This window comes from Lycorma delicatula, chromosome 6 (assembly GCF_047948215.1).
Source record: "Lycorma delicatula isolate Av1 chromosome 6, ASM4794821v1, whole genome shotgun sequence".
NCBI classification, from domain to species: domain Eukaryota; kingdom Metazoa; phylum Arthropoda; class Insecta; order Hemiptera; family Fulgoridae; genus Lycorma; species Lycorma delicatula.
This window is the reverse complement of record NC_134460.1, coordinates 14,492,647-14,520,583: the sequence shown is the minus strand read 5'-3', so window position 1 is coordinate 14,520,583 and position 27,937 is coordinate 14,492,647. Positions and strand designations below refer to the sequence as shown.

Below are 27,937 nucleotides of genomic sequence, written 5' to 3'. Positions count from 1 at the left end.
CTGCTCTACCATTACTACTAACGCCTGCAACAATTAAAATAAACACTAATATAATTGAATTTACAGTAATACGAGTATACCACTATTAACAGTTAGATAATACCAAATTAGAATTACTGCAAAAGTCATAATCCAAATAGTTTTTCAATGATACCAATATAAAAATTTCATTACTGACAGATATATCACTTTCATTGTATCAAATACAAAGAAAACAGGTTCTAACATTACTGAGTAGAAAGGTAAACTTCAATTTTTCACTTGTTCCTTATAAAGTTTCACACCAAAGTAGCTTACCCTTCAAACTGTTCTTCCACATTCCAGCAGTGATTTTCATACAATTTTATTATGAAATAAAACAAACTTTTACTGAAAATTAATTTAATTATCCTATTTTCTGTAGCTTAAGAACTGTATAAAACATTTGATAACCACTTTCCTAAGCAACAATTCTACATTGCAAAATAGTATGGATGAAAGAAAAATAAACTTTTTTGTCAGTGGAATTGATAGAATAGTCCCTGAAGTTAAAAAACACTCAAGCATGGAATAATTTTATTTATATACACATCCCACCTTAAGTGCTGATCAACTGTTACTCCTAAGTAATCTGTGAATTCAATTCTATTTTCTCTGATTTCTACTGCATTAATTATTACAATCAAAGGAAAAGATTTTGATTCAATTTACGGCGGGTCAAATACATAATTGGTAGAATTAATAAAACAAGTTTATATATATTGAGAATTAACAGATCTATGTCAAATCTAATTTTTATTTGCTGCAAACAATTTCAATCAAGTTTCACTCTTTCACAAACCTCTATCCTAACAAATAGTACATATCACCATCAAAATACACATTATAATGTTTTAAATCTAAATTCAAAAGAATAAAATATGAATAAATATGCTGTAAATTACTTATAAAACTGCACCATTACTATTCTCTAAGGTATACCATACTGTAAGCAACAAGGGTTACTAATTACATTACCCGACTTAATAAATGTTCAGCGATCAGTCTGATAACTCCTAAACCATAGAAGCAGAATTATCAAAACGTCAATCTTCTTCTCCAGCTATGTTAACAGTATTTTAAGTAAAAAAGTATCATAGAACTTTTGATGAACACAAGAGAATAGCTCTTATTTTGGACCATAGACATCAATATGTTGGAAATTAAGAGTTTCCACAGCATCTTGAGTACTGATGATAAGTAATCCATATCGTTTTTTTTATTTTTATTATTATTATTATTTTATATTGCCAATTAACTATTTAGTAGATATTTAATTTTTTTTTATTTTGTCTGTATTTTTTAGCCAGAGATGTGTCATTCTTTTTATACTTAGTATACAAGTCTCATATCCTTAAAGGCTATTGGAGAAATTTTCTCTTAAATATATATGGGTTAACACCTTAAGAATGTATTTTTTTATTTCTAGCAATTTTAATAGTAATACCATCATACTCTGTGTACTGTTATAAATATTAATCTGGTTCAAACCATCCAACAATCTCAGTAGTAATTAGTTGGAAAGAGTACATAATGTGTTCAATGATTGGAGGATCAGATACATCTACCATATGTACCTTGCTACACCCTTGTTTTTAAATACATCAATATTTTTATCACTAATTAGCTTATTTCACTATTAGAATCTACTTTAGTCACAATTTTATCTACTGCCTTTCTTATTGTTTTATTATTCCTATTTTCAAAGCTAATTTGTGACTTGTAATTAGTTTTAGTTTCTTTGATTACTTATCTCAATTTATTTTGTTATGTAAATATTGTATCAATTTTTTTTAACAGCGAGAAGTTTTTCTTTCCTTCTAATTGAAACCACTGACCTGTTAGTAATCTATAGCTTTAATTTTTTTCAACTTAGAAATATTATTAATTATGTTTCTCTCAGTCACTAACTTCATCTTTCGCTATGTAAATTTGTCCACTGCTATTTAAGTTATTCAAAACATCAAATCATTTCTCCTCTTCAATTAAACAAAAAAATTTATTTCAGTTTACAGCTAGTATTTTCACACATTATCTACCTTCTCAGTTTTAACACAATAATGCACTATAATATAATAGCAAAACAATCCGTATTTGACGATACTGATACTCAGTAAATAGTAAAAAATAATCCATTTTTTCTGGATTATTATCTAAAATATCTGTACCAGAAAAATAATAACAGAACCATTCCAGGCCTTCAACAACTCAGGATGATAATGATAAAATTTAGAACTAAAAACATTAGCATTCTCAATATGAGTCTAATATATACTAATTTCAAAATCTCAACAACTTTCATAAGTTACATTATCAGACAATTTGCTCCATTAAAATTAAATTCTGTTATCTTCATAACTTCTACTAAGGTGGAAAAAAATCTTTCACCAAACTGATATATGTTGGTGTTGGTATATTAGATATTATGATTATTAAATTTAAATTGCTAAATGTTATTGTCCCTTACCCACGATGATAAAACAGTTACATAAAAATTAACATTAAAAGAATTTAATGTGAACTTAAACTAAGAAAAAACAAAAAGAGAATGATGAATTGGGAGTCAATGATAATATATATATATATATATATATATATATAAAATAGTTGCTAATATTAAATTTTTGTCTTCACACAAAACCAAAATTTCACTTCGCCACCACAAGACCATCAAGGATGGTCTTGTGGTGGGTCTCATCCTTGACCACCTCAAGGATGAACAGCCAAAGGATGTTATTATCTTCTAAGAGACGACAGATTCTAACTACATAAAACAATTTATTTAAAAATAAATCTTCGAGAAATGACAGAGATGTAATAAAATGGAGGTCCAAGGGGACCTGAACGAAATTACTAAATTGAGGCAAATAATGTAAATTAAAAAACAAATAAAGAAACTAACTAAAAGTGTAAATAGTTCCTATAAAATAATACAAACAAGAAGGAATCCTATAGACTCATCAAGAAGGAATAAATGATAAAAGAAAGAAACTATCAATCTACAGAACTATTGCCTCTGATTGAGGTAGTTCACAATCTTGTTAAGACTCAACGAACTCACATGCTTTTACTTAAAAGTTTTGTATCTGACTGTTTTATACTCAATGCTAATACAAATAATAAAAAGGTAATGAATAAAACCAAACTGCTGCTCAACTGAACACAGAATCTCTGGATTAGCAGAAAGCAAACTACCAGTCGAACTAACGAGGCAGCCAAAAAAAATACAAGTATAGCAATTAAAATGTAATACTACATAAATGAGATATTATATAAATACTTACTTGTAACAACACCAATACTGTTATGATCAGCATAACCCCATTTAAATTTTGGTTTACCAATGGATGGTTTCACTTTAACTTTATCGCCAACTTTAATAGTAGGTGAAGCCTTTACATTAACCGAAAATCCCAATAATTCAACATGTATAAAACGTACCCAATACAGACGATTTTCTCTTCCATTAAAGTTATTTTTACCTTGCCATTCAACCTGTGAAAAAAATTATATACAATTAACTAATACAAACTATTATTTTAAAAAACTGGAGATTTGAAACTTGGTGATAAAAGTGAGCTCTATTTTTAAACCTACTGGTAACTATTTTGTTGTATGTGATGAATGTATATCTAGTATACTGTATTCAGCGGTTGTACTTCTCACCCACAATTCAGGGTGAATCTAATTTAAAATAAAACCAAAAATTCATTTATTAAACATGAATTTATTAATTCATTTTGAAAACATGACACTTAATTATTAAAATATGATAATACAATTTTATTTATTACAAAAAGAAAGATGATTACATTTTAAATTAATTGTAAACAAATTATTATTTTTTACTATTATCTTTTATTATATATATATATATTAATCAGAATTGGAAAAATAATGATAGATTAGGTATTCAAGCACTTGGTTATCACTTGCATGTTTTACCTCTGGCCATTAGAAGGAGTTGTTAAAATTGTATTTCAAGAAACAATGTATTTTCACTTTTTTTTATTATTATTACTTGTATAAGTAAACAAAACTTTTATTTTACGTTATCTGCAGGGCTCTGGGGGCCACTACTGCCACGCTGCATAGGGGACCCAACTGCCACTGAGGGGAAGCCCGATCTGATTTCAATAAATAAGCAGCAACTCCCTGACTTTTCCAGAGACCAGCTTCTGGACCCAAAAGCTCTTCTCAGAGCTAACACAAAGAACACCCTTTTCAGGGCTACTACAAGGTTATTAAGTGCCACATGCTGTCAAAGCCATTCGGCGATAGCATATAGATCATACGACAGTGAAAGACAAGTTTCGGATAAAATTTCTAAATTCCTCAGTTTCTAATAAGTTAAAAATATTGCATTTGATAAACAAATTTTGTGAGTCTGGGAGTGTACATGATCAGAAAAGCACAGGGCAGTGGAAGTTCTGGAGGATGTAAAAGAATGTCTGACTCGTTCATCCAGAAAATTGCTCAGAAAGTTATCTTCACAGGCTGGGCTTTTACTATCTACAGCTTTCAGGACTATTAAAAAATTACAACTGCATGCTTATCGCATTGGTATCGTTCAAGATCGCAAGAAGTAGACCGCGGCAAACATTTACAGCATTGTCATTGCCTTCATTCACTTGTTGATGATAACGATATTGAAATTTTGTAGTGTGTTTATTTCAGCAACGAGGCATGTTTTTACTTGAATGGCTACATTAACACCCAAAACTGTCGAACATGAAGTGTTGAAGATTCTCAAATGTTTCTTGAACAACCATTACATGCAAGTAAAATTGGTGTTTGGAGTGTAATCTCCTGGCGTCATGTAATAAGGGCCTTTATTTTTTACAAATCTGTAGCTGGTGTGGTTTATCGTAACCTAATCGAACAGTTTATTGCCATGTTAGATTTTGACGAACAAGAATGTTGGTTCCAGAAGGATAATAAACATATCATACTGCTAATGAACCGTTAGATATGTTATGGGAATTTTTTGGCTATCATTTGATATCAAAAGGGTTGTGGCCTCGAAAATCTCCAAATCTTACCCAGCAGACTTTTTTCTTTGGGATATTTGAAAAGTGTAGTTTTTAAAAATAATCCTCATATACTTGATGAATTGAAGGCTAACATTAAAGTGAGATTTCAAATGAGTAAACATTATGAAAAATGGCTGCAGTTGGCCATTTTTCTGCAGTTGACCAAACATGTTATGGTTTTCATAACATGTTTGTACATGTTATGGAACATGTACAAACCTGCATCGGGATCACAGGAAATTATTTTGAACATCTATTGTAAAGTTATTAAAGGTAATTTAGTATTAAGTAATTTAGGTATAAGTATTTTATTAACATTAATATTTTTGTAATAAATTCACATCCTCAAACAAAGGGTCGAGTCCTTTTTGAAACACCTGTTATAACATAATACTATTCCTATCAGAAAGGATCATATTATGCTTCAGTTTCTGTTTTTAATACTATTTGATGATCTAAAAGTATTCCAGATCCATTTAAAAATTTCTATTTTACAGAGATGGAAGTTTTTACTCAGTAGGACGAGTTATAAATAACAAACAACAACTTGAATTTTTTCATAAATGTTTATATCATACACTTTAAATACATGCTAAAATATTTAGCAACTGAGATTATTTCATCTAAACCAACTTTATTTATCTTCACACGGTCAGTTTATTGTAATGGCAAGTTTGTTGTATATAAACATACAGCCTATTGAAAATACTTTTTTATTAATACTGAATTTTTCAGTATTTGCAAATTTAGTATTTATGTTTGTATTAGTTAATACAGTAGATTCCTAACAGGCATTACATTACCAATTAAACTTTTTTTCTTATCTGTTAACACTATTCCAGATCACTTCAAATTGGACCATAACAAAGTAGCATCAGCTTTTGCAATTTCTATGAATGAATTTCTCTTACTTTTTGTTTCAGAATTAAGTAAAGCTACGCCACCACATAAAAGTAAGTTTGTATAAGATTAAAAATTCTACAAACAGAATTGACTCTCTATATAAAACAATGGCTCAATCAATAAAAAAGGTAGAGACTTCTGCTTAATTGTGACAGGAATCGGTCAGGATAGATCATTAATAAAATGAGCATAATAAATAATAAGTAATAAAATTATTGTGTTCATCTATCATATAAATTAAGTGCTAAGGACATTAGTAAAAAAATTCTAACATTACACTGTTACTAAGCTGACAGAAAACTACATCCATCATCATTGTCATCTGGTGTTCTGACTGGTTCCTTATGCCACCATTATTTCCATCCATTTCTGTCCATTATTCCTGTGCCTTCTCCTTCATCCCCTTGTAGTTTCCAATCCTAACCTAACCTCTAACTTAATTTTCTTTTTCCTCGCTTTTTCTTCTTCTACTGACCCTTTCAATGCAGTTGTCAAGATTCCAGTTCCCTTAACCACAGCTCCTTAACAGTTTCATTTTCTTTTGTGCACTTCCCATGTATTCTTTCTTCTTTAATCCTGCTCATTACTTTCTCACTCCTCACTTTATCCGTCAATCTTTAATTTTTCCATATCCATATTTTAAAAGCCTCAAACTTCAAGCTTTCCCTCTTCCACATTACCCATGCTTCATTTCCATACAAGACACTCCATACACAGCATTTGGCTAACCTCTTCCTTAACACTAAGACCAAACTTTTACTACACAGTAACTTTCTCTTCTTACTAAAGGCTTCTTTTGCCATTGCTGTCCTTCCTTTTATTTCCATTGCACTCTTCCAGTCCTCTGTCAACACAGTCTCAAAATATTTGTAATTTCTTACTTTTTCTATTCTTTTTTCAATTGTCCTTAACACTAAAATCTTCTTTGTTATTTATTTCCATTATTTAAGTTTTTCCTATATTTATTTTCATTTGATACTCTTTCATTCCTTCTTCCAGGGTTGTTTAACAATCTTTTTAATGCTAGACAACAGCTAGAATTACTAACTACACCCAGAGTTAAAACTGTATACTTATATTTTATAGAAATTAGCCTGCTAAAACACAACTTCCACCTTTGGAATTTATTCTTACTCCAGAGCTTTTTATTTTTAAGAAGGTATTTTCAAGGTCTTTCCAGAACTGAGGAATTATGAGGTAGTGAAGTTTACTGCCTTGCTTAAGGAACAGGTACGAACTTGTCAGTGAATAAATCCGATAGTATGTTTCAGTAATAAAAAAAAAAATTGATTAAGCCTTCTGTTAAGACAAAAAAGGTCTAAAAATTATACTAAATAAATACCTTCTCCCATAGTCTGATGATTAACAGATCCACCAATTCTTACACGTGAATCCATACCACCAACAATCAAAAGTGCTGCAATACCATTAGCTTGTAATCTGGCTGTTTCTATTTCATTATCAATTACCTGTAAAACCAATAAAATTAAATCAAAACTGTGTTCTTAACATAGTACTCAATGATAGGATAAAACTTTTTCCCTGGCCAAGAGCTCTGAGATTTGTATAAAACCTCTTAGTAACACCATATATTGACAGCCTATGCCACATTAAAAATAAATTTAAGTCAAGCAAAGGGTGGTTTATAAGGTATATCTCTCTCTATGAATCATGAGACCTTGCCGATGGGGAGGGGCTTGAGTGCTCAGTGATACAGAACAGCTGGTCTGAAGAGGCAACCATATCAGAGAGGTATCTTTTGAGAGTCAGACTAAAGAATGATTCCTGAAAGAGGGCAGCAGCTCTTTCAGTAGGGCATAGGTCAGGACTTTAATGGCCACATCAACATCACTCAATCTTCTGGACAGCTGAAAGCAATGGAAAACTACAGTTGTTTTTTATCCAAGAAAATGTAGCTCTCTGCATTTTTATGTAACAAAAATAGAGGGGGTTTTCCTGAGGTAAAAAAGTCCCTTGTTTGAATCTCCGGGTGGAGACTCAAACTAAGGAAGGGGGTAACAAGAAAATTAAAAAATAACATTCTATGAGTCAGAGTGTGGAATGTTAGAAGTCTAAACCAGGTTAGTAGGTTAGAAAATTTAAAGAGGGAAATGGATAGATTAAATGTATATATAGTATGAATTAGCAAGGTTCAGTGGGAAGAGGAAAACGACTTTTGGTCAGGTGATAAGAATAATTAACTCGGCATCAAATAAAGGGCAGGGAGGAGTAGGTTTCATAGTGAACAAGAAGATAGGGAAGAGAGTATTTCAAAAAGCTTAGCAATAATATCAATGTAATAAGGATAAAATCAAAATCTAAGCCGACAATGATTGTTAACATCTATATGCCTATAAGTGCCCATGATGATGACGATGATGATGATGATGAGGTAGGGTGTGTATATGAAGAAATTGACAAAGCAATTAAACACATAAAAGGGGGTGAAAATTTAATAATTTTGGAGACTGGAATGCAAGAATTGAAAAGGCAAGGAAGGAAATATTGTGGGTGAATATGGGCTTGGCAAAAGAAATGAAAGAGGGTTTTATTGAGTTTTACATGAAGTACAAATTAGTAATTGCCAACAGCCAGTTTAAAAATCAGGGAAAAGCCAGGTAATACTGCAAGGAATCAGATTGATTATCATGGTTAAACAAAAATTTAGAAATATCAACTAGTTCACTGCAAAACACATCCAGTAGCAGACACTGACAGCGACCATAATTTAGTGATAATGAAATGTAGATTAGGGTTTAAAAACCTGAAGAAAAGGTGTCAGATGAATCAGTGGAATTTAGAGAAGCTTAAGGAAGAGGAGGTAAAAAAGATTTTTGAGGAGGACATCATCACAAGAGATCTAAGAAAAAAAGAAAAGGTAGAAAATATAGAAGAAGAATGGGAGAATGTTAAAAAGGAGATTTTTAATCAGCAGAAGCAAACTTAGGCAGAACATAGAGAACTGGTAGAAAACCTTAGATATCAGAGGATATATTGCAACTGATGAATTAATGTAGAACATATAAGAATGCTAGTGATGAAGAAGATAAAGGAACTATCGGCAATTAAGAAATACTATAAACAGGAAGTGTAAATTAGCAAAAGAAGAGTGGATTAAAGAAAAGTGTTCAGGAGTGAAGTGGTAAAATAGACAGAGCATACAGTAAAGTTAAGGAGAATTTTGTATACACAAGTTAAAATCTAATAATGTGTTGAATATAGATGGTAAACTGAGATCTGAATTTAAGAGAGCATTAAAAGATTTGAAGAGCAGAAAGACTCCTGGGATAGACAAGATACCAGCAGAATTACTGCGCAGTGCAGGTGAGGAAGCAATAGATAGATTATGTAAACTGGTATGTAATGTTTATGAAAAAGGGAAAGTTCTGTCTGACTTCAAAAAGAGTGTTATTGTCATGATACCAAAGACAGCAGGAGCAGATAATTGTGAAGAATACAGAACAATTAGTTAATTTAACTACTCACGCATTAAAAACCTTAACTAGAATTCTGTACTGAAGAATTGAGAGGAGAGTGGAAGAAGTGTTAGGAGAAAACCAATTTGGTTTCAGAAAAAGTATAGGGACGAGAGAAGCAATTTTAGCGCTCAGATTAATAGTACAAGGAAGATTAAAAAAAACAAAACCAACATAAATGGCATTTACAGGCTTAGAAAAGGCATTTATTAACTTAAGACTGGAATAAAATGTTTAGAATTTTTTAAAAATTAGGGTTCAAGTATAGAGATAGAAGAACAATTGCAAATATTTACAGGAATCAAACAACAGTAATAATCAAAGAGTAAAAAAAAAAACCGTAATAAAAAGAGGAGTTTGGCAAGGATGTGCCCTATCCCTGTTACTTTTTAATCTTTACATAGAACTAGCAGTTAGAGATGTTAAAGAACAATTTTGATCTGGAGTAACAGTGCAAGGTGAAAAGATAAAGATGCTATAATTTGCTGATAAAGTAATTCAAGCTGAGAGTAAAAAAGATTTAGAAGAAACAATGAATGGCATGAAGCAAGAATTACTGCATGAAAATAAACAAGAACAAAACAAAAGCAATGAAATTTAGTAGAAATAATGTAGATGAACTACTAAATATAAAAATAGGAAGAGAAAAGATTATGGAGGTAGAAGAATTATGTTATTTGGGAAGAAGAATTACTAAAGATGGGCGAAGCAGGATTGATATAAAATGCCCAATAGCACAGGAAAAAAGCTTTCAGTCAGAAATATAATTTGCTTACAACAAAAATATGTTAAACGTCAGGAAAACATTTTTGAAAGTATATGTTTGGAGCGTAGCTTTATATGGAAGTGAAACTTGCGACGACTGGAGTACCTGAGAAGAAACGATTAGGTTTTGAAATGTGGTGCTATAGGAGAATGTTATAAATCAAATGGGAAGATAAAGTGACAAATAAAGACATGTTGTAGCAAAGTGATGAAGAAAGAAGCAAAATAATTGGAAAAATATAGTTAAAAGAAGAGACAGACTTATATGTTACATCTTAAGGCATCCTGGAGTAGTTGCTTTAATATTGGAGGGACAGGTAGAAGGGAAAAATTGTGCAGGCAGGCAATGTTTGGAATATGTAAAACAAATTGTTAGGGATACAGGACATAGTGGGTATATAGACATGAAACGATTGGCACTAGATAGGGAATCTTGGAGAGCTGCATCAAACCAGTCAAATGACTGAAGATAAAAAAAACACAACAAACACACACACACAACTAAATACATAGATCCTTGTGAATTTTCTATGTGATATTTACTCATTTTAGACTATCAGTAATGTTATCAGTGAGGACCACTGCAGTACAGTGGTCTTCACAGCACTGTATCACAGTTCTACACTGTGCCAGGATAAATTCTGAGTTTTTAAATGTTTAACTTTTGATTTAAAAGTAAAGAATATTAAGCATGAAAATGAGATTTAAACAAGGATGGAGAAAATCACCTATATTTATAATTAAAACAAAGAAATTTTATGTCAAATAGGAGAGTAGAAAAATTTTTCACAGAATCTTGTATATAAATAAATAGGCTGGTAAACCATATATTGTTACTTAATTTGGTAACAGAAGGATATGCATATGATTAAAACTGCAAATGAGGACAAAGAGATATATGAGATAACCAAGGATGTAAAATACAGTAATGAACAATGCAGCATGTACACTACTGCATTGTTATAAAAATTATAATATAAAGCAATGGAGATAATTTAAAGCAAATTACATATGAATAAAAAAAGTGACTGAGTAAGAAAAAAAAGTGAATAATAAAAAAATAAACTTCACTGTAAAGAATTATTTTACTTACTTTATTACTACAGTTTTTTAAAATCATCTTATGTAAATACTTTTCAGTAAAATGAACAAAAATGTTAATAAAAACAAGATATCTTTGATATCTATGGTATAAAAAAATTCATATTTAATAAACAGAAAAAATGAATATTTGCTACTGAAATATAATTTACAAAAATTGAATAAAATAAATAATACACAAAATAATAATAATAATAATAATCTAAACATTAAATAAACAAACAAATTCTCTGACTGAACTCTGCACTAAAAAATTTCATTGATCTATAATAACAAATTAATAACTTTAATTATAATTAAATAGTAATTTAAAAAAAAAAGAGAAAAAACCTGTACCTGAAGATTTAAGAATGGGTGTGTAAGCAAATCGCAACAGCAAGTTTATTAGCAAGAAGTGTGTTGAACTGTGTATTCCAATCTGATAAAATATGTAATGTTCTAAGTAAAGAAATACATTCTTCAACAACTGTACTGGTATGTGATGCTGTTAAAGGTGCATAAACTTTTCCTTCTGTAATCATGGATAGGAAAAACCAACAATAATTAGTTAAATTAGCTTTCCATATTTTTTAAACATTTCTTTTCATTTTACACAAAAAGAAATTGTTAAATTTACAATCAAACAGGAAAGTTATTACTTAAGGATCGTTACATTAGAAATTTTAAAATGTAAGTTCTCATGCCATTAATGGTAAGTATGTCAAAAGTCATGATGTGTCCAGGAGGATGTAGAACAAGAGATGGTTATTGTAATGTATCAAGAAAATATTTGTACAACTGTTAAACAAGAAAGAAAAAACTGTAGAAATATATTAAAAATATGATTTATTTTATGATTCATCTCATTTCAAATAACTTTATTTCTGCTTCTATCAAATATACAATGACTTTTGCATATGCAAGATGAATTTTAAGTTTTGAAACAAAACTAGCTAGATGCCAGCTTTATGAAAAAGGGAAACAAGTTAAAGCAAAAAATTTTACCATCTCATGCGGTAGCTATGAAGAGTATTGATGTTGCTCTATATTTGTTCTTTAGTGACGAAGCAACATTTCATATAAATAGTAGAGACTTAGTAAAATGTTCAGATATCAATCACACAAAAGCACGATTCATCTCAGTTAACAACACCAATTCAATTAAGTAAAAGTTATGACCCTTTCATTTCTCAAAGTTATGATGGTGACTGATCATTCTTATTTGGATTTGCTGCAGAATTAGCTATTCCTGCAATTAAATAAAGAATCCAGTAATTACATTTTCCTTCAAGATGTGGTGGTAAAACCTCAGTAGCATGTATTCATATGCCTCTGATGTGCTGTATCAATTGAGACTGATATCACAATCAACCGTAACAAACAAAATTCTTCCACTTTGGATTGGGTGTAATGGATCCCCAAGTCTTGATGTTTTGCCATCGGCCCTCTATTTCACCAGTTCTTGTACTACACAACATTTTTTTTTTTTGGGTGTGTCAGTTCAACATCTTGTTATTGCCGCCCACAGTTCTATATAATTTCATATTCATGGAATCAATACAATGAAGTTGTGATAATCGACATGCCAAAACAAGTACAACAAAAAATCAACCATTACCTTAATATTTTCATATAACTAAAGGATGTTATGTAGAGCACTGAAAAAAGAGATAAGTAAATGTTAATAATCCCTTTACTAACTAATGTACCTTTAATGTGTTTGTATTTGCAAACAACATATATAAAGCTCCTTGGTACTAGATAGAAAATTTTAATTTCCCTAAACAATACTGTAGCTGTATTTTACAGACTAGATTGTTCCACACAACCTTTAATAAAAATGACAAAAACTCAAATACAAGGAAATATTCTGTAGCAAATAATATTATTTAAAATTACTATAGAATTAGTGAATAAAATAAAGTTTGCAGAGTAATTAAAACACCTATGAAATGATTATTATATACAAGCTATCTTCCTAGTGTGATTGATCGGCATTATGGGCTATTATAACAGGGTTCATTTGTAAATTTGTTTTTTAATGCGGTTGAAAATATTCACAAAACGAATCTGTTGAGAATAATATCAAAATAACTTATCAGATTACACAAACTGCATGAGTTCAACTTACACCTAAAAAAAAAAAAATTACAGATCTCAACTGAATTAAAGGTCTCAAAAATCTAGTAAAGGACTAGGAGCTTAATTAATACTTGCTACACAGTAATTAAAAACACTGCAAACAGAATGTATAAAGAACACCTTCAAATAAATCACAATTCAACTGCAGAATATTAAGGTCTAAATTGAAAGCTTTCACTTATTTTTATACCTGTATAATGTATTATACGAGTACACATCTTAATTACAACGGTCTACAAAGAAAAGCAAATTTTTTAATATAAAACACAAGTAGGTAAATTTAAATCTATATTTTATATTACACCTTAAAAGCAAATCAGTTTTTCTCAGATTCAATACAAAACACAAGGGTTTCATAAAAGAATTGTGGGGTTTTGAACATGGATTAAATGAAAACAAAAATGCTTACAGTTGATGTTTATTTATCAAATTTGTCATTTCAAACATTTTTTTTTTTATATAACTAATAAATTTTAATATGTGCACCATTAATCGCTCGGCAAATGGCCAATTGATATGCAGTTGCAGTCTGCCCATACCCAAATTAACATATTTTCTGTTACAGCCACAATTGTTTCATTAATACTTTTCATTAAGTGACATAGGTCACATATTTTTTGCGAATAAACAATGTTTTTTTATATATCCTTCCACAAGAAAAAATCACAAGGTGTCACATCTGGACTCCTTGGAGGCCAGGGTAAAGGTCCTTGCCAGCCTATCCATCAATGTCCAAATTTTTCATTCAAAGCCTGGCTGACAAATGCATTCAAGTATAGGAGTGCACTATCTTGTTGGAAATGAATTTGTTTTATGTTTTCAAGGTCACCCAGTTGAGGAAAGCAGTAATTATTTTAACATATCGAAATAAACATTTCCATTAATAGTCTTTTCAGCAAAGAAAAAAGGCCCGATTACACAATTTTTCATCATACTACACCAACATTAACTTTAGGCATGTTGTGTCATTTCTCAAAATTTACATGTGGGCTTTCAGATTCCCAAATTTGTGAATTGTGTTTATTAACACACCCATTAATATGGAATATAGCTTTATCCATAAAAATATTGTCTAAAAATGATTCGTTTTCAGCAATTTTATGGAAAATTAAACATTTTTCCATCATCAGGTTTCAATTCGTGCAGTAGCTAAATTTTATATGCGTTTAATTTCAATCTCTTTCGTAAACTTTGTGAATTGTTGTTTTTGGAATATCAACTAGACGCTTCAACAAGAGATGGATTTGTTAGGACTTCTGATAGCAGAATGTCAAATTCGTTCAACAGTTCATCTGATACTCGTGGTCTGCCAGTTGATTTTTCCTTGAGAACAGATACAATTTCTTGTAACTGTTTGAACTGATGTTGTTTATTATTTTCAAGTGGTGCTCTTTTCCATATTCATGTAGAGTTAAAAGTACACACTAATTCAGTCTGTCACAAAACACACTTTACTTTTTCTTGAATAGTGAACATAGTAATGAACTAAACACTCCTCAGTAACAATACAAAAACTGGTTGGCGGTTTGAACTGCTGTTACAGAAACTTTTGGGTTGGAGGCTATCAGGGCTATCAACATAACTTCTCAAAATTTTCCTACTGCCTTGATCTTCTTTCTTTTTCCTGATTAGCATCCAGTAATTACCAGATAATGCTTCAAAGGATGATATGTATGAGTGTAAATGAAGGGTAGTCTTGTACAGTCTCAGTTCGACCATTCCTGAGATGTGTAGTTAACTGAAACCCAACCACCAAAAAATATCGGTATCCACAATCTAGTATTCAAATCCGTGTAAAAATAACTGACTTTACTAGGACTTGAACGCTGGGACTCTCAACTTCCAAATCAGCTGATTTGGGAAGACGCATTTACCACTAGACCAATCCAGTGGATTAACTGCCTTGATCTGAATTACAGAAACCTCACTATTCTTTTATGAAGACCCTGTATACAAAATGGGATTTTTAATTGTAACCATTAAAAAATTACAGAAAAATATTAGTTTCATGATCTCAATGTTACAAAAGTTGTGGCATTAAAATCCACATAATCTCTTTTTAAGCACTTCTAAGAAATAACTATAATTTTGCAAGTGACAAAATTAATATGTAAATTTGTACCTCTTTTGCATAAATAGTACCTATTTAACTAAGATATTACTTCTTTTTTTATGTAAAAAGTGTTTTCTTTGTAAAAATCAATAGTAGTAGTCACTTATTATAAATTCATCCCATTTGATCTGTCTCGATAGCACTGTTCTTTTGTAAAATATGTTAATGAAAACCTTTCTTCTTGTACATCACTTATTGCACACAAATTTGAATGAAAAAAGTCAAGATGAGGTGGAAAAATGAATTTTTAATCGCATTCTGTCGATTAAACTTTTACAGTTCAGTAAAAGTTTCTTTAAACAGATCATTATTTTCAGCTTTTTTTTTTTAGAAGAAAACCTTTATAATATCTCTGAATGACTGTTGTGCTATTAGTTCCTTAGGATCAATTCACTATTGAATATAAGATCACCAATAATATATGATTTTCTGATTTAAGCCTCAAATATTCCCTTCTTTAATTCAGCATCATTTAATTGTGGAAAATCCTGAGTTAAATATTTATAGTCTTCTTCATCTTTATCTACTCCTTTCACAAAATTCTTTAGTTTATATGTAAAAGTGGTAAAATAACTCAAAAGAGAATAAATACTCAACATTTTCTGGTCCTGGAGTGAAATTATCTATTTTTATCGATCTTTAACAAAATGGTATCTTGATTGGTATCACAACTGCCCCATAAACACATAATGATATGGTATTTAATGATATAATTTCTTTCATGCATTTTCTTCATTATTCTTAGAAGACAAGTTAATAGTGTAGAGGAACACTTATTTGAATTATGCAACAGCACTCTCTTTAAACTTCTTTTTTTGATAAATCTATAAATAAACACTAATTATCATCAACAACACACATAAAAGCAGGCCAAACATCAGCCCTTTAACATCACAGCAGGCATAAATTAAGCCATCCATAGTAAAATATTTCATTCAATTTTACTTTTTATTTCCATTTAATGAAATTGTAGTACATTTGTCTAATAAATTTCACTCTTTCAAATGTGAACCTAGGAGTTCAATTTGTTTGGACAAATGCAAGTCACAACTGAGTTTTGCTTGGTGATGAGGAGCGGTTAAATATTTGATTGTTCTGGTATGAATGTTTCATCTTGTTTAGTTGATACTCTGCAAGATAGAGTCATGAAAACCATCACAGTAAGAATTTTTTTTAATAAAAAAGTTTACTAGAACAATATTAACATGTTATAGGTCTTTTAAATAATAAGATTATAATGATGTTAGCTTGATGGTAGCTTGATAACATCACATGAGTATTTTGGAATACATAATCCGATATAGAATGAAAAATAAAGCAATCACTTTTGTTCTAATTACAAAAATTGTGTTACAAAAAACTACACATAATGCTTAAAACTTTAAAATATAAGATCTCGTAACAAATCAAAATGTAACCACACATTTTGCTGTGTTTTTTAACACAGCAAAATAAAACTGAAAAAATAACTTTTTAGAATGATACATTATTAAAAAATTATCATAAGTAATACAATTAAGTTATAAATTCAAATAAAGTTTTACACTTACCTGGACAGAAATTAGGTACATCAGCTTCACATATAAGCGCTGTTTGTCCAAGTAAGTAAAAAATTCTTTCCAATACAGCATATTTTTGATCAGCATCAGTCAGACCGGCTGACAATATTGCTTTAAGCAACCGAAATGTTAATAACTATAAATAAATTAACAAACTACGTTAAATAATTACATCTTTTTTAAATTAATAGTAACTAAACATATATCAATATTTTCAAACTCGGAATTTAACAGGTAATGAGCTAGAAAACTAGATCCTTAAGTATGGGGCCTGTTGTTTTAAAGTAATTTTAAAATTTTCACTTATCGCTTTTAATTATGCAGAATTTATAAGTAGAGCACTTCTGTTTTTTTTTTTTTTTTTTTGTTTTTTTAATGTACTTAGCATATCTGATTGTTTTATGAAGAATCCTCTACTTTCCATTTTTTATATTACACTGTTTACTTTTGTGTCATTTTTTGAATAAGTTTGTAAAGTGAAAAATTACAGAAACCTGAACAGTTTTCTGCAGTATTTGTTTTGAACATAAGTTGCTTGAAAACTTTAACTCTTACTCTTCAATGCTATTCACTGTTTGACAGTCTATATTGTACTTGCAAGTGACTATTATATAATATTTTTCTTAAAGTTTCACTGAAAATAGTTATTTCAGCTTAAAAATGATTTATAAAAATACATGATTTAATTTTCATCTCTTAAGTTAACATTAGTTTAAATTTTGCATCTTTCATTTCATATGACCTCATAAACTGCAATTTCATGGCTGCCATTTTTTTTTTAAACTGTTTTACAAGCTGACAAAATGAAGTTAACATTTTTTGGAGGAGTGCAGCACTGTTGTGTTGTTTGTATATAGACAGAAATAGAAATAACAAAACAGTATAGTCTGGGCTTAGTCCTACTGAACAAAGTGACATGCTTGTCATCCATTCTAAACAAGAAATGTCTGTTAAAATAGGTTACAATATTTTATTTGTTTTCATCAGTAATAACACATCTACAGATTACCTAATGCTTATAACTATATGCTTATTTTAAACTATTAACTTGTAATTCTATAATTCTCACGTCTCTGTTCACCATAATATCATTACTTAAAGCAAACAATTGATGTAAGAAATTTATACTTTATTTACTCATATATACTTTTTTTAGTGTGATATATTTTCATCATGCTTGTATTTTAAAGGACACTGACTAATAACAATTGCTCTTACTACAAAAAAACAGGGCCAAAGATAGAATTCATTATTTATACAAAAATAGCCATAATTATGCAGAAAAAATTGATGTTTTATTATTAAACATTGAAATTAAAATGACATCAATTAATTTATTAATATAAATAAAGTCTAATAAATAATTTAATGTTATGTAACACTATTATGATATGGGTCTGCATCCATACATACAGACAATAATGTTTAAAACAGCAATCTAATCTCAAGGCAGAAGTTGCAATTACTTTACTAGTACCATTGGAACATGACTGTACACAGCAGCAGTTCATAAACTCTCTGAATATAAACTTCACTTTGTTGACCAGCAACTTTGTTTGTAATGCTGTTTAAAAATGCAACCGAAATAACTAACAAAGTCAAAGTTATTCTATCCTTAACTCTCAGATGCTACCTCTTCATAGTGTTATTTTGAAAATGGCTTCTAAAGTATAACTGTTTTATAAAACAAAACTTCTTACTCCCTACTTTTCACTTTAAACTTTTTACTGTTATTGTTCAAATCTTTACTTTAAAAAAACAAAAGTAACTAAAAATATAAAAAGAAGTGAAAAGTACTTTAAAAAACAGACCCCAGATAACACCAACATTTTTCTTTAATGAAAGGTTCACATTAAAACAATATAATTACTCTTTTATCTAATTGTAATGCTGTAAGTGGCTCACAAGCTGAACACAATAAAATAAAAAAGCAGTACCTAACTAATTGTAATATTATACATAATGTTGATAATCAAAACAAAACAGTTTCAAAAGAATAAAATATAAATAAATATTTATAAAAAATTAACAATTTAATAGTATTGAAAATTTTTATTTTTTTTTTATTTTAGAATTTTACAGCTGATAAATATGAAAGTCAAGCATATCCTTAGTATATGAAAGTCTCAAACGTATCCATATAAGCTAGCATTTTACAATTATATGACCAAGGGATTAGGTAAATAAAATATAAATTAAATATATCTCAATAATATATAAACTGTATAATAATAACAACAGAAAATAACAAATGCTAAATAGATAGTTTAATACCAAAATTTATCTTACATGAAATTTAAACAAATTGATAAAAAAACAATCATTTGAAGTTTGTTTTTAAACACAAATTTATTATTTCCCTATCATTAAAAAGATATAGGATTTCACTAGAATGAAAATCCAGTTAAAAAATTAAATTTTTTTTTGTTGTATCTAACAAGAACTAAATATTGCTTGATCACTATACTGTTCCATTTACATTGACTGATGAAATTTCTTTTGATGAACCACCATATGCCTAAAACTAATATCAAAATAGCATTGGAATTAAATAATTTAATTTAGTTTCCATTTTAACAAAATTTCTACAATAACTTAAAGATTCAACTAATAACTTATACATTACCTGAGAAGGAAGAGGACCATTATGTCCAGAAGCCAATAAAAATAAAAGCTCAAGCCAATTATTAGTACTAAGTGCATTACACATAGTTTGTGAAACTGCAATAGATCTAACAAAACCAAGGGTAACCCATTCCCTATGATGACGATATGTCACACTGGTATTTGACTTACTCTTCAAATGTGTTTTCTAAAAGAAATACAAAGCAGACATGTATATAATTTAAACAATTATATTATTAGAACCAGATACAACTGGAATAAAAAGGTAAGAACATTTACCTAACTATAATAGAGCTTTCAGAGTATCACTCAATCTTCTGTAGTCAAAAATCTAAATTACATTAATTAGAATAAAAATAAAATTTTAAATAAATTTCATCTATATGTATTTTTAATTGTCAGTAAATTAAAACTCGTTATTATCTACCATGGTAGAATAATAAGTGATATTTTATATTAAATCATTTAGTTATTATATTAGGTATACCAATTTAAACATTGTACTACTCTCACTTTCTCAATCATGATTGAAATAATTCGATTATTGCATAATAAAGTTTAAAAATAAAAATAAAAATAATGAGAATTGCATATTAATTTACACAAGTGCTGCTATATGTTAGCATTTTTATAAGACCATCTCCCTCAAACACTGTCTGATGGTTTATCAAACTGAAATTTCATTTTTATTTATATATGCAATACTTTTCTAATATATTTAATTTTTTGTCATCTTTATTAAGTTCTAATATTTCTATGTTTATGTTAATAAAAGAAATAGAATCCTTATTGTTTATTAGATGGTCTGCCATATCAGATGAACCTAATTTATTATTTTTGTAATTTCTATAATGTTCAAGAAATCTAGTTTTAAAGGATATATTTGTTTTTCCTATATAAATAACCTTATGATCATTACATTTAATTTTATAAATTGCACACAAATTGTTAACAAATTTGAATTTAGTAGAATTTTAAAATCAAATGCAAGAAGTATAATCATATACGTATATGTAAAACCACCAAATTGTTCATAAAAAGGATTTCAGAGCACTTCAATTATTAAAGGAAATATTACATTTTTTAATATTCATGAACAGCTTTTAAAGAATACATAAGATTATTAATATTAATAAAAATTTTGAAATATAAATAAAATAAAAAGAAATTGATTGGAAAAATATTTTATAAGTAAATAAAAAAAGATATTACCATGATAGATATAAGAAGTTTTAATTTATTGATATAAATATATATATATATAGTATAGTGTATAGTGTGTATAGTGAGTGTATATGCATAAATATATAAATATGTGTACATACATGCATGTGCACGCACACACAAAGGGCTGTCCAGAAAGTAACTTAAATTTTGATATTAAAAAACAGCCATTATAAATTATGTAAGGGGGTTAGCCCTTCTGTATAATCGATTACTGATGTGACCACAAAAATCACAAAATAATTTATTAGATGTATGATGATGACATCATGTGTTATATTTTAATATGACTTTGATATCAATTGAAAATTCCATTGATTCAGAAGAATATTTAAGTATTCAGAGTTGGTTAAAGGAACCTCTTGGGTGCAACAACAGGTGAGAGGTATAGGAATGGTTGGTTTCTAAGAAAGAAAAAACAAAAAAGAAAAACAGGAATTCCACTGAACAAGAAATATTGGATACTGTATTACAAACAAACCAAACAAAAGCTGACAAGGTATGGATGAAAAAATACCGACAATGAAAGAGTGACAGCTAAGGAAGCATTTAATGTTTTGTAAGTAAGAAATTTCAACTAATCTTGATCAACATATGTATTTTTTATTATACATTTTATGTACTAAAATTTCTCTCATCAATGCTTATTTTTATTAAGGTACATTGAAACAATATAATAGATACCTGCTGATGTAATACTAATTAATAATTATAAATTTCATTCTATTATAATAGAATAAGATAGCTGTACGATAAAAAGAGGAAACAAAAACTTTTACAAAAATTTCCGATTTTTCTGAAGAAAAACCCAATTAATTATCTATAAACAGGTTTCTTTTTAAAAGGCCTAATTACTATTATTTTTAAACATAAAACTTTTTACACGTGTGTTTAATGAGCTGTCTTTCTGAACAAAAAACAGAATACAAAGCCTAAGAATAAACAATTAAATATAAGAAAAAAATATATTAAATGTGTTAAAAATATATATATTGATTTGACATTTAGTTACTGATAATATGTGTACAATTAGGGTTACATTTTGGGTAATCCCTACTTCAGTCCATAATTATATTTAATAATAAATCATTTTATGAAAATAAATAAACCGTAACAGTACCATATAACTGAAGTACGATAAATATTAACGACCTACCTCAACAATGTTGTGAAATAATTTTGAAACTGCATTAACAGCAGAAGACTGCATTGAATCAGCATGTACACCACAGCAAATCACTAATCCACGCAATAAATTTAAGGCACTTAGACGCAAAACTTCTGCTGGACCTATATCATCATTCCGAACCACTATAACAAATTTAAGACCATGGATTAATTTTATGATGTTCCTTACATCTCAATATAACAAGGAAAAATAATCAAATATAAATACATCAAAACATATATACTAAGAAATCATCAGATATATACATATATAACATTATTAATGCTAATATGAATGGACCATTAAATACACAGCAACTGAACAGAATTCACTAATTGAGAAGTTTTTTTGATCCTTAATCATTATCATTTTAAAATTTATCATACATACATTTTAAAAAGTACATTAATACATTTTTTTTATATACCACCATAACAGTTGAAATGATTCATGTTTTAATTCCAAAAATGATACTAGCATTCTCAAGAATTATCAGTATTCCAATATCATTATGCGGAAAGTAAGATTAAATGGTCTTCTGTTGAATTCTTCATCAAATTAAACACAATATTGCCCATGCTAAGATAACTGAAATGTAGGTAGTACTTCTACCTAGGTAGTTCTATAAGTGATATTCAAGTCAATCATAATGTTGCCCATGCTAAGACAACTGAAATGCAGGTAATACTTAGATCTATACGTGATAACTTCCTTCTGTTCACCACACAAACTTGTGTAGACAGTGTAAACTAATAGAAATAAAACACTTTCTGTAATGAAGTAATGCAATCACTACCTTAACTCAATAAGGGGAAGTAATATAAATACATCATCATATTGATCAAAACTGAAATGACCTAAGGATCAAATGGCATCTCTCAATTGGTGAATTCTGATCAATAACCAATTTGGAGGCTCATAAATTAATACTGATAACCAATATAATACAGCTTACATTACTCTTACTTATAAATGTATAGGTAAGAGATCTAGATGATTGATCTACTCATATATCACTACATAATTTGACAAATACAATACAAATAAAATAAAATTATATACAAACATTTTTTGGTATCAGGTTCTGAATCTGTATCGACATCATTATCTTCAGGAGCAGGTGGATCAGCTAATTTTAGATCATATTTTCCTTCTTTGCCCATACGGTATGAATTTGTAGAACCATTATCCCACAACACTCTTATCCACCCATCTTCACCAAGTTCACCAATCACTCTACCTTCCCCAGGTGGTGGACCATCCTGAACAAATAAAAAACAATAATTCACTGCATCACATCATATTAACTTATCAGTGTTGAGTACAAATATAAAATCATACTTCACATAAATAGATTATCAGTGCACTAACAAAGTTAAATATTCAGTTCAAGGTTGAACAAATAAGTTTTTGAAACACAATGTTTGTAAACAGACTAAACAAATAGTCCAGTGCTTTGACGGTAAAAATAGAGTATTACCTCAGAATTCTTTTGGACAACACCGATTTTCATGAAAATTTATAATTAAGCTTATCTAATCCTCTGCTTCAAAAGTAATATGTTCCTGATGTGTGCTTTTTGTTTTCTGGGGGTGAAAACTAGCCTTTGTTAAAAAATTTTTAACATTTCACAGATTGAAATCATGTTTAAATATATAGGATAAACATTTTTTTATGTTGTGGAATATAAAATTTATGATGCTTTACTATGTTTCAACTCTTAGAAACCACTCCTATGATGAAATTTTTAAAAAATTAGTTTTCAACAGTTTGAAATGTTTTAATGGTGCATTTATAATGAATTAAAATTAAAATCCCTTTACTGTTTGTAATATAATTTATGATTTATTGCAACGTTTCAACCCTTAATAACTACCCCTTCTGAAAAATTTTTTTAAAATTATAGAAATATTTTGTAGCCCAAAATCATTTAAATGTGTAGAATAAACATTGTTTCATAATCTGAAACCTAATTTATGATGTGTTACAATGTTGTTAACCCTAAGAATCCAACCTAATGATGAAAAAAAGACTTTTTTCAACAGCTTAAAATGTTTTAATGGTGCATTTATAATCGATTATAAACTTTTTATAGTTGTTAATGTAATTTATAATTTATTGCAACATCCTAAACCTTAAAACTGGCCTTGTGATTAAAATTAACAATCATGTTTACTTAAAATTAAAAACTAAAATTTTTATAAAATGAGCAAAGGAGAAAAGAAAAAAAATTATGTAGATTATAGTAGCACATTTTATTATAGAAATTCTATGGATCATCACAAGAACTTCATCATTGTTGACCTCCTCCTCTTAGTCAGTAATTGGAGGACAATTTTGACAAATGTCACCGGAGCATCTAAAGGTCTTTTCAAGTACTTTGAAAAATATCCTATAAGATTTTCTAAAAAAATTTCCGTTTTTCTGGTTTAACATTGAAAGATTCAATTTCAGTTTTCGGTGAACAAAAAGTTACCTTTAAGAATGCATAACTCGATTCGTATTGCAGCTACAAAAATAAATTAAAAATTATCTCTTCGTTATTTTATAAGCTTCATTTTTGCTAATGATAATTTTTTGATAAATGTAAGATTTTTGAGTTATTCATGAAAAATTGTTCAATGGTTGGATGAAAAATCAACATTTTCAATCATGAATAACTCAAAGTATTGACATTGAGTCAATACTTTATAGAACATTTTTTGCTTAGAATTTATTCCTCCATTGATTTCTGCGGTTATTTTGAATGTAATAATTTCCACCCCCAAAAAGGGATGGCATCCACCCCCAGGGTAAAAACACACATTGGCACTATATAAATTTTGTTCCTTGAGCTACTCCCTAATTACTGTCTAAATTTTATGTCAATCGGTTTTGTCCGAAAGAATTATGAGTGAAAAACTGTCAAACATGACTAAAAGCAAATATAAAATTACACTTAACTTATAGCAAATTACAAAGTATCATAGAAGCAGTACAGTTTTGTTATTATCCTATAAATACAGACAATCATTATTTTAAAATTTCTGTAAACACAGTCTCCAGCAATAAATGAATGAACTAACATTACTAACCATAGATTTGAACTGCAGCCATTCTTTTGAGACACAGGATAAATATGTACATGCAGTTTGTAATTTAGTATAATACTGCATACATGTACAAAAGGGTTCAAAAAATCACGATCAAATGACTAAGCTCAAAATTCCACCAACGGTACAAGAATGAAAGTAAGATACAAATTTAAATTAAGCATAGTTGCTTAAAAACTGAGGAATAAAATCTGATTGTAATTATTTATTAGTTGCAATTATTTACTAAACAGATATTTTATTCTGTTTGGTACATAATAATAAACTATATAAATCATGTCATTATAAGATAAATTATAAATATAAAACATCAATTATAAGATAAAAAATAAATGTACTTAAATATAAAAAATTACTACAAGTAATGATATATCATCACACTCTACAACTTAGAAGGCATTATTGAAAATTATTTTGAGCATACATATAAATACTATATATGTTGAACGGGATACAGAAAAACAGGGTTTTATTTTAAATTAGTATTATTTTCAAATTCATCAACAGAATAATACTGATTTGGTTAGAAAAACTTTTAATTTAATTTTAAATAAATTGGTGGAAAAAGTTTTTAAATGGCTTTATAATTATTAAAAATGGCAAGAAAAGCATAATCTCCCTTCTCGTAAACCTAAGTACAATGTTGAGTTAAACGAAAACAGTTCATTGTCTGATTTGGTAGAGGGTGGATATTTTTGTTTTTAAGGATAAGTAACTATTATCTTTAGCAAAGACTGTGCATTCATATGTATATAAACACAAGGATAAGTTAGCATGTTTAATTATCTAAATATCAGTCCACATGATTTATGGGCACCAAACAATAATCTTAAGTAACATAGTTTTTTTTTACAAAATAGTTCATCAAGCACATAAAATATAACTAAAATTAAAAAAAAAAAAACTGAAAATATAACAAAAAATCCTTGACATTGCCAAACTATGATTTTTGAGATTAAGATACCAAGAAACAGGATTAATTTTCAAGAATTAAGAGTCAAAACATCAGAGTCCATGAGAATCAAATGAAATATAGAAAGAGTAAAGTGGTAAAACCTGATTTAGTGATAGAATAATGCTTTGAAAATTCAGAAAAACAAAAAGATATACTAATGAAAACAGCAGTATGACAAAGAAATTAAAAAGAAAAAAACATTTAAAGTTTATAAAGCTACAACTTGGTAAAAGGTAGGGAATAGAATTAACAGTCAAGCAACAATTAACAAAATTTAAATAATAATCTAAATGCTTGAAAAGAATCGATGATTAATTATAGTTATGAATTAATGAGTGATGCAATATTAAAAAATAAATTTACCTGATCACCCCACTTCCAATCAGCACCTCGAACAACTCTGGTACCAAGTTCAAGAAGACTAGCAATTTCTGGCCCACTTACAGCAGAAACACACGGTTTATAACTTGTGTTGTGATCCTCAAGTATAACATAAGTCTCTTTATTACTTTTTTCATTATTGTTCTGAGCTGTATCCGTATCTAAAAATTAAATGTTTATTTAATAGTAAACTTGTTTACTCATGCAATTAACAAACTACAAGCTTGTGAAATCTGGAGAAAGAGCATTAGAAGAACAGAGAGGATAAAAAATGAGAGGGTCAGAAATACTTTAAAAAGGGAACTTTTATTGTGTAAGTCTGAGGAAGCAGATCAGAAGTCACCACAAGTAGTAGGTGACTGAAGGAAGTAAAAGAGTAAGTACAGAAAAGGGAAGCTAAAAAAATGAGGTTGAGGAATAGAAATGGCAGGGTAGGAAGAGATAAAGAGGGTTGTTTTAAAAAGATACAACTGACAGCTGTAAATTGTTTTTACCAGACTATCAGAAGCCTAGAAATGGTTCAGACATCTGAAGAAACTTCAGAATGAAAATTTAACTAAGGTAAATTTTTGAAACAAAAATTAAGGAATAAACAAGGAAGCTCAGGAAGATGTGGTAAAATAATGTGATGATAAAAATTTTTATTAAAAAAATACACATGGACAAATTTCTTAATGGATATTTAGTGTTTTACAGCTTCAAATTTGTCAAAAGTTTGCCTATAATAAATAAATATAAAATTACTTTCAAAATAAAACAAAGTTAAGATTTTTATTTATATATATGAAAGGTTAATTATTAATGGTAATATAATATGAAAAAACGTTTTTAGCATTTGAAAATGCAATGCCTGACTGCAAATCAAACCCAAATTTTCTGAATGAAAAGCAGAGATGCTATAACTTGGCAGTACTAATTTAAAACAGATTAAATGAATTATTTTTACAAAAACCTGTTACAATAGGGATTAAGGTAGTTTTTCAAATTTCTTAAAATAATGCCTTTTACAAAACAATATCAAAGAATACTAAAATGTTTAGTTCATATACAAATAAAACAGTCTGTTCAATAAATTACAAACAAAAAATTTGATAAATTTTTGAAACAATACTATTATACCTAATAATAAAAAAATATGATTTTTATTTTTTAGAAGACCTTTACTGGTAATAAAACGTGCATATAAGTAAAATTATACAAACCTATTTCCTTCAAAATAAATTCCATTAATGCAAATACCCCAGAATTAATAATAAGACTCAATTCGTTGCCAGAATGGTTTTGCGTTAACATACCGATCAGAGAAAGTACAAATCTGTAAATAAAATTAACATACAGAACATTATGAAAAGGTATTACAAAAAAAATTCAATCTTACAGAAAAAATTGGTCCAAACACTATC

At 28.7% G+C, this 27,937-nt stretch overlaps 1 protein-coding gene across 1 annotated transcript; it reads right to left on the bottom strand.

The window, feature by feature from the left end:
- LOC142326495 (putative HERC2-like protein 3) lies at positions 1-27,839 on the bottom strand. The gene is made up of 10 exons (XM_075369077.1): positions 27,737-27,839; positions 26,517-26,695; positions 23,173-23,368; positions 22,095-22,249; positions 19,716-19,901; positions 17,081-17,225; positions 11,633-11,807; positions 7,297-7,423; positions 3,303-3,513; positions 1-24 (listed from the first exon to the last, which is right to left on the bottom strand). The coding sequence occupies exons 1-7, from the start codon at positions 27,825-27,827 to the stop codon at positions 11,641-11,643; spliced, it is 1,119 nt and encodes a 372-aa protein (XP_075225192.1). The 5' UTR covers positions 27,828-27,839; the 3' UTR covers positions 1-24; positions 3,303-3,513; positions 7,297-7,423; positions 11,633-11,640.
- Between the last annotated feature and the right edge of the window lie 98 nt (positions 27,840-27,937).

Coding starts and splice junctions, on each gene's coding strand:
- LOC142326495 (XM_075369077.1), bottom strand. CDS start 27,827: ATGTTAACGCAAAACCATTCTGGCAACGAATTGAGTCTTATTATTAAT. Junction 23,369..26,516: donor ATTGGAAGTGGGGTGATCAG/GTAAATTTATTT, acceptor TTATTTGTTCAG/GATGGTCCACCACCTGGGGA. Junction 19,902..22,094: donor TATTTCACAACATTGTTGAG/GTAGGTCGTTAA, acceptor TATTTCTTTTAG/AAAACACATTTGAAGAGTAA.